The sequence below is a fragment of the Rhincodon typus genome, chromosome 5 (assembly GCF_021869965.1).
Source record: "Rhincodon typus isolate 14 chromosome 5, sRhiTyp1.1, whole genome shotgun sequence".
In the NCBI taxonomy this organism is placed as follows: Eukaryota; Metazoa; Chordata; class Chondrichthyes; order Orectolobiformes; family Rhincodontidae; genus Rhincodon; species Rhincodon typus.
In genome coordinates, this window is record NC_063336.1 from 45,859,827 (window position 1) to 45,874,861 (window position 15,035).

The 15,035-nt window shown below is 40.4% G+C and overlaps 1 protein-coding gene across 2 annotated transcripts in view; it reads right to left on the reverse strand.

Annotated features, from left to right (window-relative positions):
* Positions 1-2,646: 2,646 nt before the first annotated feature.
* Positions 2,647-15,035, reverse strand: part of klhl32 (kelch-like family member 32) — a 273,091-nt gene continuing 260,702 nt past the window's right edge. For both annotated transcript variants that reach the window (XM_048597003.1, XM_048597004.1), the window contains 3 exons: positions 5,917-6,109; positions 3,301-3,395; positions 2,647-2,864 (listed from right to left, as the gene is read on the reverse strand). In XM_048597003.1, the coding sequence (XP_048452960.1) occupies positions 2,703-2,864; positions 3,301-3,395; positions 5,917-6,109 (450 nt within the window). In that variant the 3' untranslated portion in view covers positions 2,647-2,702. The remainder of the gene's footprint in view (positions 2,865-3,300; positions 3,396-5,916; positions 6,110-15,035) is intronic.

A 15,035-nucleotide genomic window follows, 5' to 3' on the forward strand; every position in this document is an offset into this window, starting at 1 on the left:
CTTTTCTCTTGTGATTTTATAGTTGTACCAAGTATGATGCATAACAACAGCTCACTCTGCTGTGAACTGCAGGGCTTATCCAATGCAGTCCAGGCAGCAGACGTGTTGTTTCAGCATGCCAAGGATCCTTTTTAATATTCATTCATGAGACATGGGAATTGGTGGCCAGTTCAGCATTTATTGCCCATTCATAATTTCCCAAACGGCAATTAAGAGTGAACTACATTCCTGTCTGTCTGAATCACATATAGGCCAGACCAGATAAGGATGGCAGATTTCTTCGTCTAAGTTACATTAGTGAGCCATTTGCGTTTTTATTGCAATCGATAGTGGTTACATAATCTCCATAAATTCTTTTAATTGCAGATTTTTACTGAATTTGAACTTTACTATCTGCCATGGTACCAATTAAACTCATGTCCCTGGAATATTAGTCAGGGGTTCTCGATTGCCAGTCCATTAACATTATCTCAATGCCACTACCTACCCCAAGCTGTATCATAATTTGTCTGGCAGCACAGATTTCATTGTATGTGTGCTGTACAGTGCGCATGGGGGTTATACACCAGAAGCATCAGACATGTCATCACTAATAGCATAACAAATGTGAGATTTTATAACATGGTTATGTCTTAAGATGTCTTTTTTCAAATTTAAGTGAAATGGAATGACATAAGGTGGTGAGCTTATAATAGACCTCTGCCTGGAATCAGGCCCATGTGATCTTGTTGACATGAGGAATAATGCTCAGGCCAAAAGCTACTGAAAATCAAGAGGCAACTTGAGAAAGGACTGACGGCTCATGTGTGAACCCAGGCAAGGACAGAGGCAGAGACACAACCATTAACTACATGGAAAAGCAGGAGGACAAATTGTTCCAGTTTCAGTTAGCAACAAGCAGGTTATTTGTGGCAGGTGGTTCTCCAGTTGAAGAGAGAGAACTTCAAGAGATTTAAGGACCAAGGATAGGTCTTGCTACTTGAATTTGTTTCAGGTATACTCAGGAGACTGCATCGAGTCACTTTCAAAGGACTATGGAAAACAAATCCTAGCATGGCAGTCTGCTGTAAAACTGGGAAGGGTTTGGAACTTCATTTTCAACAATACATACATGCTTTGAATATGATATAAAGTTAAAACGTGTCAAAGTATTTTAATTGTTAGTTAATAGAGAAATACTTGTTTAAAAAAAACTTTTGTTAGTTGCCTGTTATATATTGTTTAGTCTATGTTAATTGGTTGGTTTGTGACAGTTTTAAAATATGTCATAAGTCAGTAATCACTCTGTTTTTACAGGGTCAGCTGAAGTGCAGTGGACAAGCAATTGTGACAGAATGAAGGCATCACGATTACTGCCAGGACAGCATCACATTTACCTGCTTGATTCACTGCCTACAGTTACAAGATGTTGAGGGGGTAGAATCCCTTTCGGTACCAATGGTGAGACATGGTGCTCAAAGAGCCATGCACCATTGAAAAGCCTGTAATCCTAACAAAGCACTTCAACTGCTTCTCTCTGATGAGAGTGTAACAAGAGAGAGTATCTGTGGCCTCTCTTACTCAATAGTGGTCAGCAAGATGCTGCAAATATCTCCAGCTCCAGCAATTGCCACTGACAATGCAATCCTTTCCCTACTCTGAGGTTTCGGATTGTAGCAGATTTCAATGAAGACTGCCATTATAAAAGACAATCATCATGCAACTTCCTCCCCAGTAAAGTTAAAAGAAGGAGAATTGCTTACTGAGTACCCTGGGCAGACAAGGCCTCCTGCTGAGGCCCTATCTACATCATCTACTTGGAGATAGTAGGAACTGCAGATGCTGGCGAATCCGAGACAACAAGGTGCAGGGCTGGATGAACACAGCAGGCCAAGCAGCATCATAGGAGCAGAGAGGCTTGCTTCTTGCAGCTTCTCACGCTCTGTATTTGACCTCTGTTTTCATTCTTGCAGTCATGTTGTATTCCAAAGAGAATGTCTATTAGTGCATCCATCTCTAGTGGCATCTGGTTTGTATAAAAGCTGTGAAGTTAGCAACATTACTCCTTATTAACCTTGGCAACTTTAAACAACTAAAGAAAGTACCAAGCATTCATGGAATTCAGAGAAACACCCAGAATAACTCAACTAACAACTAGCCTGTAAACAGTCAATGATACCTTTACTGTATGTGCTGGGTGATGGGGTTCCTACCTGCTGCTGAATAAAAGCTCAATTTGAGAGAGTTAGACAGGCATTAGCTGGAATGCCGAGCTCCAAAATTATATGTTTGATGTTAAAGCACTGTTGAATGCTGCCTGCCCTGCACATCTCTGATGGGTGTACTTTGTGCACACACCAATACTCTCACAAATATTGCACCTGACATGATTCACAAAATGTGCATGCTACCAACCCACTTCTGATCCATACAATCTGTAACAGAAATTATCAGTCCTAATTTTACAACTTGTTTTCTGAAGAGGCAGGAGTTGTCATAGTACTAGTTATATATCAATTCTCGTTGAGAATAGCTATTCAAGGTATTTATAATAGATTAATGAAAAGGCAAGCTACCTGTTTGTAATCGTGACTGGAATATATGCAATTGGATGTAGGCTTTGGACTACACACAGAAAATGGTGAAAATATCAAAACCACTGTAGTTGTCACCTATAATCACATCCATTCACATTATACATAGATCCTATAAGTTCTATGCTCTCATACAGCACCTATCCTGTGGTGAGGCACTTGCAGTGTCTGAAGATTAGGGCAAGTAAAATAAGGGGCTGGGAGAAAACATCCTGCTATTCCATTGGAAGCAAATGGTAGCGTTGGACCATAAAACACTTCTTCCTTGCCTTCTGTACTGACATCCAGAACCTAAAACAAAAAAAAATAGAAAATTACATTTATGTTCCAAATATTTATAAATATATATTTAATCACAAGTCTTTTGAAATAATGTTCTTCTTAAAATTAACCATCTTCACTTATTATTTATTTAATCTAGACTCATCATTGATTAAGTGCAATTTATTATGAATCTTCTAAAGTCTGAACTTAAAATATATCCCCATAACATTGAGTCAAGTTTGTACGTTGCAGCTTCTATAATTCAGCAACCCACAGACTTACTTAATTATAGTTGAATTTCTTCTTATTTAGAATAATAAACTTTACTTAATTGATACGTGTACTTAATGCATTCTGTAATATCTTGAAGAATAGACAAAAATGAATAATTTTCCCTTCCTCATATTTTAATTGTTACTCTTTTAAACTAAATCTGAAGAAACAGATAAACCAAGTCACTCACCTGGATACATGCTAATGGCTCATTGGTCCAGATGGAATACCCACCGACGAGATAAATTCTTCCATTGTGCACAGCTACACCAGATTCATTTTGGCCTTTTGTGAGAAAATGCAAGGCTTACTCAACTGACAATTTATAACTTTGTTTAAATACGTAGATATTTAAGTTTCATTAAAAGATATTTTCCTGACCAATGAGCAAGGTACTGTTTAAAATGAAGTTTAGGTCAACTATTGTTCAATAGCGTTCATATCAACATCTGTTTAAGCATTCAAGGGTCCATTTAGAAGACAGATGAATAGATTTTTGGCTGCTAAGGGAATTTAGGGATATGGGAATAGAGCATGAAGGTAGAACTGAGATAAAAGATCAACCAAGATCTTGGTGAACAGCAGAATAGACTTGATATGCTAAATGGTCAACTTAAATTTCTGTTCCTCATGATCTTGTTAGTTCTTAGCACTTTCATAAACCTTACTTCATCACCACATATGTTTATATGTTACACAGTAAGTACAAAAGTAATAGATTTGTTAAATGAATAGAACATAGAACAGAAGTTTCCTGTAGCTTTGGAGATTTATAACTATCACTGTTTCCCAGTCTAGTACATTACAATAGTGACTAGATTTCAAGAATGCTTGTGTTTAACAGGGTTTGGGTATCATGAAAATTTCTATATAAATGCAAAGATTTTCCTTTCTTATTTTTAACCACTGATTTCCAACACTTGAAGGTTAGCATTGTTTAAAACAAATATCTGCTACATTGTTGTACAGGAAATACTGATCTGTGTATAAATATCCTCCATTATATCATCAGGAATTTAGTGCAGCAACCAGTCATTTTGTTTTTTCACTTGTTTAGATAAACCCTATCACTACTACTTCTGCTGCTTGGAAAACCAGAATCTCACTCTTCTAAATTGTTATTGATATTTTTCTCAATCAGCCTGTTCAGAGATGTTATGACATACCTCTGGAGCAGGTAGGACTTAAATCTAGGTCTTCAGGTCCAGAGGCAGGGACACTAACGTGGCTCCACCAAAGCACAGATGTGATTAACCCATCCTCTTTAATGAGTCTAGTAGGTGGCAACGAAGAACAATTTGCAGACCACCACACCTGTGATCCTAACCTGTGAATAAGCACTGTAAGGCTTTTCAAACTTATTTCATATGTTTCCCTACTTTGAATTAATGATTCACATGAGAACCAAAGTTTCTCCCACACGCCAAGATGATTGTCATCCAGCTATTTTTAATTAACCTGTTCAGTCATATTATGGTGCACATCTGCAACAGGTGAGGCTTGAACCCAGGCCTCCTGGCTCAAGGGTAGGGATAGTACAACTCTGCCACAAGAAGTGTTTCATCTATTCCACTAAATTTAATACCATCACTCCTGGAAGCCATTTACTATTTGAAAGTTCCATCACTGTTACAAAACAAAAGCTATCTCTGCTTTTAATTAGAAAATCAGCAATATTTGAAATTTTTCTTTTTTCCAGCACCATATCCCATAACTTCCTTCCTAGCACCACCGTGAGTATATCTATACAACGAGGACTGCAATGATCCAACAGGGTAGCTCACCTCCACCTATGAGGACAATTAGGGATGTCCAATAAGCGTTGGCCTAGCCAGCGATACCCTCATTTTGTGAATGAATCTTTACAGATCTACCTTCTCTCTCCATTTAAAGGAATTTTTTTTCTACTTTCCCTGCCCAAGTGGACACTATTACTTTTCCTACATCTGTAGAGTTAGGGTAAGTTTTTAAAATGCTGATGTGACCATTCTTTCACTACTTGTTGGATTGCACAACTGACCTTGTTCTCTACCTAAATCTTGATCCAGTCAGTGAATTTGTCGGGCCAAATCATTGCTGCAATCTTCTGTACCATGGGATCATAAATGAGCTGTAGAGTAGGTGGAAAAGTCTACAGGCAGCTTGAACAGGATATCCATTGAGTTTACAGAAGTAAGTTTAGTCAATCCATAACCTACTGTAAAATGCTTTTGTACACTTGGACATTAAAACTGATTAAATTGGGCCTATTTCTTAATCTGCCTGCATTCTACAGTTGACCGTAGCAGTGGAATGTTTTACAATCGAGTATATCAGGCAGTGCAGTAATGTTGTTTACAGCTGGAGGAATAACATAAAGGTTTTTGAATAGAAGTACAAGTCGAGGGAATTCTTTTTGTTCCATTCATTATTATTATTTAATATCAGACACTCCTTTGTTCTCCAATGTACAAGTACTAAAGGCTGATGAACCTATTTTAATTTTCACAAGGCTGCTCCCAATTTGCTGCTATTCATGCTGTGGCATATAGGAAATGTTTTTTCAGCAAATTATGGTGTCAGTTCACCACTGGCAAACACAATGGTTTTACCCATGATACATATTGATTGTAACTCTTGATAGTGGCAGTGCTGTCAATGTATCAAAATGTTGGTGCAAAGAAATCAGCATAAAAACATTAAAGGGGTGATAATGAAAGTTTGTAATTGAAGAGTTATATTTAACTTTTTCAGCATACTTGGCAAGAAACTTGATCAAACTACCCTGTTAAGAGAATTCTCAAAAAGGAAACCTAAAAACATCTACCTGTGAGTAAGTTGAAATGGCAGCGTACCCACTGGTCGGTGTCGATGTTGTAAGAGTCAATTTGACGAACTAAAATCCGATCATTGTTGTAGTCCAAGTCATTTCCTCCAAGAACATAAAGTTTTCTCTTGACAGCTGCCATTACATGATATACTCGCCTCTGTAACATTGGACTGCGGCTGATCCATTTATTCTAAGAGTCAGAAATATGTTAAAAATTACATAGAGTTTCAATGTATTTTTTTTGAGTCACTTGCAGATCATTCTGTGAAATCGCTCTCCAAAATATAGGACATATAAGACGCCCAATTTAACTACTGTGGGCACATGGCAGGCCCTGTTGTTGTCAAAATAAGGCATTTTTGTGTTCCAGCCTGATCCATGTGGCAGTTCGTGAGCTGCTAAATGGACATTCTGCTGTAGCAGTTGAGAAATCAGCTGGGTCCCAGACAGGGGCATTGCTAGTGTGAGGACATGGGGAAGAATAACTTAGGAGGCTTAGGATAGGCAAGCAGAATGCTGAAGCTCATGTGAACAGAGGATAAGCTGCCAAATAAAAAAGTTCAAAGAGCCAGCCACTGGAACAAGTCTGCAAAACTGCTTGTACAAGAGTGCCCGGTTTGTTGATGGTTACCTTTAGAAATCTGTAACTGATACCTGCAGCAAATCCAGGAAAGAGGCTAAAGCCTATAATATAAATGTGTCTTAACTGGGACATGCCTAAATGACATAGTTAAGGTCCCCATGTATGTTTTGCTGGCTTTCTCTGATTTTCATTTCTTCCATAACCTGTAAATACAGAGGGTTGGCTGTAAAGAGATTCAGAACTGGATACTAAAACATTCTCCACTTCTACAAATTATCACTGAGAAATATGCAGTATTGTGTTAAAAATCTTTTTTCCAAATATACAATTATTTCATTTGTTCAGTAAGCCTAGAACCAATACAGCAGTAACATCAATCTAACTCTAATAACAACCAAAGGATCAGGCCTTCCTGGCCATGTCAGTGCTTTGTAGGGGTTGAGCCTAATGGGAGCTGCTTTTGTTTCTTGGTGGTGTTTGGGAGAGGACTGTCAAAGTTAAAGTTAGGGACAATGAGCCTCAGTTCGGATTTCAATTTGGTAACATAAACTGCATAGTCCTCAGTCCCTCATATCCAATAATAGAGAAAAGCTGGGCTTAATCTTAGTTGCCTGATACTGCATTGCAGGGCTCCACTTGCAAGCTGATTAGAGTAAAATCATTAAATACATGTTGAAGAATAAGGCTTGAGCTAGGTCAGATTGTGGGCAAATATGTTCAATAACTCATTATTGAAAACATCATTGTCTCGAAATTCAGTAGCGCCCAAAACTGAACATGCTGGGGACAGACTGCTCATTGTACATATCTGTTTAATATGGTCCCTGGCAGCACATCAAATTAGCCCAAAGACTTCATCATGAGGTATCAAATGTTTGAGGAAGAGCAATCAAGCTAGATATTGGGCATGTGTGATACAGGAGAGTATGCAAAGAATGGTAGGACCTAGGAAGTATACGGGAATAGAGAAACTTTGGTGTGCATGTCCATATATCCTTGAAAACAGCAGGACAGGTAGACAAGGTGGTTAAGAACACATATGGGATAATTATCTTTGTTAGTTGAGATATTAAATACAAAAACAAGGAGACAGTAGGCCATTGTATTATAATAGACTATTAATCCAGAAACCCAGGTAATATTCTGAGGACTAAGGTTCAAATCCTGTCTTGGCAGATGGTAGAATTCGAATTCCACAAAAAATCTGGAAGTAACAACCTAATGATGACCGTGAAAACACTGCAGTTATCAGGGAAAAAAAAAACATCTGGTTCACTAATGCCCTTTAGGGAAGGAAATCTGCCATCCTTAACCAATCTGGCCTACATGTGGCTCCAGACCCACAGCAATGTGGGCTGATTCTTAATTGCTCACTGGCAATTAGGGATGAACAATAAGTGTTGGTCTAGCCAGTGATGCCCACATCCCATGAACGGATTAAGAAAGATTTTTAAAAAGATATAGAGCTGTATATAACTTTGATTAGGCCACAGCAAGAGTTCTGGTCACCAAACTATAGGAAAGATGTGGTTGCCCTGGAGAAGGTGAAGAGGAGATTCACGAGGATGTTGCCTGGGCAGGAATGCTCCAGCTATCAAAACAGGGTTTGGAGTTGTTTTCCTTCGAGCAGAGAAGGCTGAGGGCAGATCTGATTGAAATGTACAATTTTATAAGGAGGGGCATAAATAGATTAGATGAAGAGAAAATGTTCCCCTAATAAAGAGAACAATAACCAGGGAGCACACACTTAAGGTAAGGAGCAGGAGGTTTAGTGGGGATTTGAGGAAAATGGTTTTCACCCAGAAGGTGGTGGGTACCTGGAGCTCACTGTCTAAAAGGGTGGTCGAGGCAGGGGATCCCGCAGGCATTTAAAAAGTAGATGAGTACTTGAAACGCCAAGATATATTAGATTGCAAGCCAAGTGCTAGAAAATGGGATTACAGTATATAGGTGCTTGATGGCTGGCATGAAAACAATGGGCTGAAGGACCTCTTTCCATTCTGTAAAAACTCTCTTGACTCTCAAGGGCAACCTTTCCTAAAGCACAGATGCACTGTGGATGCAGAAGTGAAGAAACAGTTCTAAAGAGATATGGTGTTGCAGCAAAGCACACCCACTAAGGTTTTCAGGCCGTGCCCCAGGCAGTAAATAAAAGAGTGAGATCCTGATCCAATGGGGGAAAAAAATCTGTCTGTGAAACAACCACACCAATGGGAATAAATCATGAAGAAGATTAAATCCAGAAACTTGGAGACAGAAAGGACTGCAGATGCTGGAAGCTAGAGTCAATAAATGTGGAGCTGGAAAAGCAGGTCAAAGAAAAGAAACATCAGGTCAGATAGCTTCCAAGGAGCAGGGAAGTCAACGTTTCGGGTTGAAATCCTTCATCAGGACAGGGGACGGGAGGGGAACCCAGAAATAAATAGAGTGAGGGTGGTTGGGGCTGGGGGTAAGGTAGGTGAGATGGAGATAGGTGGATGCAGGTCGGGGGTTATTGTGGCTGGACAGTGGGAACGGTGAAGCGGACAAGTGAATGGGAAGATGGACAGGTGGGGGGTGGAGAGATTTTGAAGCTGGTAATGCAGGTAGGGTTTCCATCTTTGGCCTCCTCCACTGTCAGAGTGAGGCCATCCTTAAACTGGAGGAACAACACCTCATATCTCACCTTGGGAGCTTACATTGACTTCAAAGTCCCTCCACCCCCAGCCTTATCTCGTGTCCAGCCCTCCCCTTCCTACCTGACCTAACCTGTCTATCTTCCTACTCACCGAGCCACTCCGCCCTTCCCACTGTCCAACCACAATAACCTGCACCCACCTATCTCCATCTCACCTACCCTCCTCCCTGCCCCATACTCCTCCTATTTACTTCTGGGCTCCCCTCCTTATCCCCAGTCCTGACGAAGGGTTTCATGCTGACACGTTGACTTCCCTGCTTCTCTGACCTGCTTGCTTTTCCAGCTCCACTTTTATTGACTAAATCCAGAAACTAGCTGCAATATAGAAAGAAAGTCAATTACCTCAGCAAAGCTGCCAAGTTTAGAATACTGCTCCTACTCTCTGCACGTCACCAATGCGGCAGCCCCGTAAACTCCCCAGTGTCCAGTATTCCTCATCCTCTGACAATCAATGCAACACACCACTGTACCTCCTTCTCTTCAAACTCCCAATCTGTAACACAATTACAAACTTTGCTTCACATTCACCCCATCAAACACTCTGCATTCAAGTCATTCAACCATGATAGATACATTCACAATATGTCACTATCATACTTTGATCCTTTTTCTGCAGAATGAGACTGGGCACCTTCACTCAAAAGACAGTCACCAGACTGACCACTCCATACTGACCAAGCTCTCCAAACTAAACTAGTCCCATTTGCCTGCATTCAGCCCATATCCCTCTAAACCTTTCCTATTGGCAGCACAGTGGCTCAGTGGCTAGCACTGCTGCTTCACAGCGCCAGGGACCCAGGTTCGATTCTGGTGACGGTCTGAGTGGAATTTGCACATTCTCCCCATGTCTGTGTGGTTTTCCTCCCACAGTCCAAAGATGTGCAGGTTAGGTGGATTGGTGATGCTAAATTACCCATAATATCCAGGGATGTGCAGGCAAGGTGGATTAGCCCTGGGGACTGCAGGGTTACAAGGACAGGGTTAACCTTGGTAGGATGCTCTTTGGAGAGTCGGTGTGGACTCAATGGGCCTCAAATGGCCTGCTTCCATACTGTAGGGATTCTATGATTCTGTTTATTCATGTACGTGTCCAAATGTCTTTTAAATGCTGTAACTGCACTTCCCCTGGCAGTTCATTTCACATACGAACTACCTTTTGTGTGAAAACGTTGTCCCTCATGTCCCTTTTAAACCTTTCTCCTCTCACCTTAGAAGTTCCTAATTTTGAACTCCCTCCACCTAGGAAAAAGACCTTTGATATTCACCTTATCTATGCCCCTCATGATATTTTATATCTCTATAAGCTTACCCCTCAACCTCTTATGCTCCAGTGAAAAAATTCCCAGCCTATCCAGCCTCTTCCTATAACTCAAATCCTCCATTCCTGACAACATCCTGGTAAATGTTTTCTGACCCTTCTCCAATTTAATAATATCCTTCCTATAACAGGGCGACCACAACCGTATACAGTATTCCAGAAGAGGCCTCTCCAATGTCCAGTACAACCTTAACATGATGCCCCAACTCCTATACTCAACAGTCTAAGTAATGAAGGCTTGCATGCCAAACGCCTTGACCGCCCTGTCTACCTGTGACGCAATTTCAATGAACAAGGTACCCGAACCCCTAGGTCTCTCTGTTTGACAACACTACCCAGGGCTCTGCCATTACCTGTGTAATACCTGCCCTCGTCTGTTTTACAAAAATGCAATCCTTCATATTTATCCAAATCTGCCACTCCTTAGCCAATTGACCCAGGTGACCAAGATCTCTTTGTAATCTTAGATAACCTTCTTCACTGTCAATTATGCCACTAATTTTGGTGTCATCCACAAACTTATTAACCATGCCTCCTAAATTCTCATCAAAATCGTTTATATCATAGATCATAGAATCCCTACAGTGTGTGCCTAACACGTCCACACCGACCCTCACAGCATCCCACCCAGACCCATGCCCCATAACCCACCTAATCTACACATCCTTGAACACTATGGGCAATTTAGCATTGCCAATCCACCCAGCCTGTTCATCTTTGGACTGTGGGAGGAAACCACAGCACCCGGAGGAAACCCATGCAGACACGGGCAGAATGTGCAAACTCCACACAGACAGTTGCACAAGGGTGGAATCAAACCTGGTTCCCTGGCGCTGTGAGGCAGCAGTGCTAACCACTGAGCCACCATGCCACCCAATAATATTATATATGCCTGCCTCTAGTCTGAGAAACAACGCTCCACCACCATACTCTGTCACCTACTATTTTGTTCAAAAAACACACAATTTACAGTCAGTCAATGTGGCATTCTATAAATTCCTACTTTAGAAATAAAATCATTCTGATTCCAAACCAAAATACAAGGATTCTAAACAAGGCCTCACACCTAACACCTAAAATGTCACCTCTTCTTTACAATGATAAAGCCTTTAGTTCTCTCAGGGCAGTGACTTGAAAGAAATTCAGGAATTTACATATACATGTTAATCAATTAAAACCTTCTAACTGATTAAAGATTGAACAGCATCTTAGGTTTGTTTAGTACATCCGTTGCGTGACCCTTTGATCACTTACTTATAAATTCTGTGTTCTGTGTGCTTCTTTCTCACTTCACCTGAAAAAGGGGCTACACTCTGAAAGCTTGTGTTTTCAAATAAACCTGTTGGATGATAACCTGGTGTCGTGTGATTTTTGACCTTGACCTACCATTAAGCCAATTCTATATCCAACTGACAAGCTCTCCCTGAATTCCATGTGACCCAACTTTATTAATTAGGCCACCATGCCAAACCTAGTCAAAGGCTTTACTAAAGTCCATGTAGACAAAGTCTACCGATTTGCCCTCAAACGTATTGGTTATGTCCTCAAAAACTCAACCAAGTTTGTAACACATGATTTCCCACCCACATAGCCATACAGATTATCTCTAATCAGTCCTTGCCTCTCTAACTGCATGTAAATCCTATCTCTCAGAATACCCTCCAACAACTTACCTATCACTGATACCAGACTCTCAGTTCTACAGGCTCCCAGGCTTCTCCTTACAGCCTTTCTTAAAAGAAGGCACAACATTAGCCGCCCTCCAGTCCTTTGGCACCTCTCCCCTGGCTGTAGATGATACTAATATCTCTGCTAGGTGCCCTGCAATTTCTTTCCTAACTTCCTACAACACCCTGGGATACACTTGATCAGGTCCTGGAGGTTTATTGACCTCCATGTTTTTTAAGACCTCCGGCACTTCCTTTTCTATGCGCACCGTTTTTAAAACATTAGTATTTATTTCCCCCAAGTTCCCCAGCGTCCAGTTATTTCTCCACAGTAAAAACTGATGCAAAATATTTGGTTAGTATCTCTCCCATCCCCTGTGGTTCTACACATAGACAACCTCATTGAATGTTAAAGGGCCCTATTCTCTCCCTAGTTGCTATTTTGCTGTTAATGTACTTGGAGAATCTGCTTGGATTATCCTTAACCTTATCTGCCAAGGCTATCTCATATCCTCTTTTTGCTCTTCTGATTTCTCTCAAGAATGCCTCTACACTCCTTATACTCTTTCACTTGATCCCAGTTGTCTATATCTAATAAATAACTCCTTCTTATTCTTGACCAGAGCTTCAATATCTTTATTTACCAATTGTTCCCTACTTTTACCAGCCTTATCCTTCACTCTAACAGGAACAGGAACATAATGCCTCTGAACTCTTGTTATCTCACTTCTGAAAGCCTTCCACCTGCCAGGCATCCCTTTATCTGCAAACAGTCTATTCCAATCGACTTTTGAAAGTTCTTGTATTATACTATCACAATTTGCCTTACCCCAGTTTTAGAACTTTAACTGTTTTACAAGGTCTATCCTTTTCCGTAACTATTTTAAAACCAATAGGATTATGATTATTGGTCCCAAAGTGCTCCCTCACTAACACTTCAGTCACTTGCCCTGCCTTATTTCCTAAGAGAAGATCAAGTTTTGCTCTTTCTCCAGTAGATGCATCTACATATTATAAAGAAAATTTTCTTGAACACATTTAACAAATGCTTCACCATCCAAGCCTTTAACACTACGGCAGTCCCAGAGAATGTTTGGAAAGTTAAAATCCCCTACTATTACAACCCTATCTGAGATATCTCTACATATTTGGTCCTCAATTTCCTTCTGACTATTGGAGACCTATAGTACAATCCCATCAAAGGTGATCATTTTCTTATTTCTGAGTTCAACCCATGTACCTTAGTTGGACGATTCCTCAGTAATATCTTCTCTAGTTACAGCAGTAATGTTTTCCTTAATTAAAAATGCCACTGCCTCTCCCCTGTTGTCTCCCTTTCTATCCTTCCTAAAGCATCTAAATCTCAGAATACTGAGCTGCTAGACCTGTCCATCCCTCAGCCATGTTTCTGTATTAGCTATTTTATGAAGTTGTGTAGACTAATTATGAAGTGGAAGGCAGGAAGCTAGAATTTGTTTGTTAAAAAATGATAAAAAGGAGAACAGTTTGTGGTCCCTTTAAGAACTTAGAGATTGATATAGAAAATAGGTCTGTAAGCAGCTGTAGATTACAGACAGTTCTAAAAATTGAAACATGTATCAATTGGCTGTGCGATTGAAAACTTTAGGCTTGTTTTGATGTTTTGGCAACTAGCTTGAATCAGCCAATTAATTTAAACCAAATACTTAGATGGTGTTGACAACTGGGGACCTATCCTAGTGTAAGAAATGGACGCGTCTTCAAGGGTATAAAAAAAAGAGGACATTTGGAAAATCGACAAAGGTTGAGAGTGAACTGCCATTTGAGAAATAAGCATATAGCTCTCACACACACACAAACACACGTTTAAATAATGATGGGTATAGATAGGGTTAATGATAGTTGTCTTTTCCCCAGGATGGGGGATTTCAAAACTAGGGGACACATTTCTAAGGTGAGAGGAGAGACTTAGAAAAGACATGAGGGATAAATTTTTTTTACATAGAGGGTGGGCCATGTGTGGAATGAACTTCCTGAGGAAAAGGTGGATGTGGATATAATTATAACGTTTAAAAGACATTTGGATAAGTACATGAATAGGAAACGTTTGGAGGGATATGGGCCAGGAACAGGCAGGTGGGATTAGTTTAGTTTGGAATTACATTCAGCATGGACTGATTGGACCAAAGGGTCTGTTTCTGTACGCTATGACCCTATGACCCTATGACCCTATGGGCGGAGGAAAATGCCTACATTGATGACCTGAACTTCATTGCAACAAACAAAATTGCCTTCCAGCACTCACTTGCACACCTCCTCCAACTCCCCATCAACGTCAACAGATGCCACGCACTTTCACTGCCCATTTTTTCCTTCATGACCACATATGTCCCTCTGCTGAACCATGACCCCTCATATCTCCATGCCAACCTATCCTCTTCTGCCCATAATCCATGGTCTCTTATAGCCCTTATGGCATCTCATGCTAGTGCATTCCTCTCAGCCACCACTTTTTGCCCTTCCATCCTTTATGCCAACTCATCTAGTATTCACCATGGTCAGACTGCAGGGATGAAATATAATAATGTTCTTCAAGTCTACTAGTGAATTCATTATTTTTAAAACAAAGCACTTCAATACAAAAGTATTCACAAAATAAATTACTTCAACTACTCAGTCCCAGTAAAAAAAAAAATTGTATTCATAAATAACACAGTGTGGAGCTGGAGAAACACAGCAGGCCAGGCAGCATCAGAGGAGCAGGAAAGTTGACATTTTGTGTCGACACCCTTCTTCAGAAAAGAAGACCCTTTTACGAAAGAAGCGTCCCGAACCGAACCGTCAACTTTCCTGCTCCTCTAATGCTGCCTGGCCTGCTGTGTTCCTTCAGCT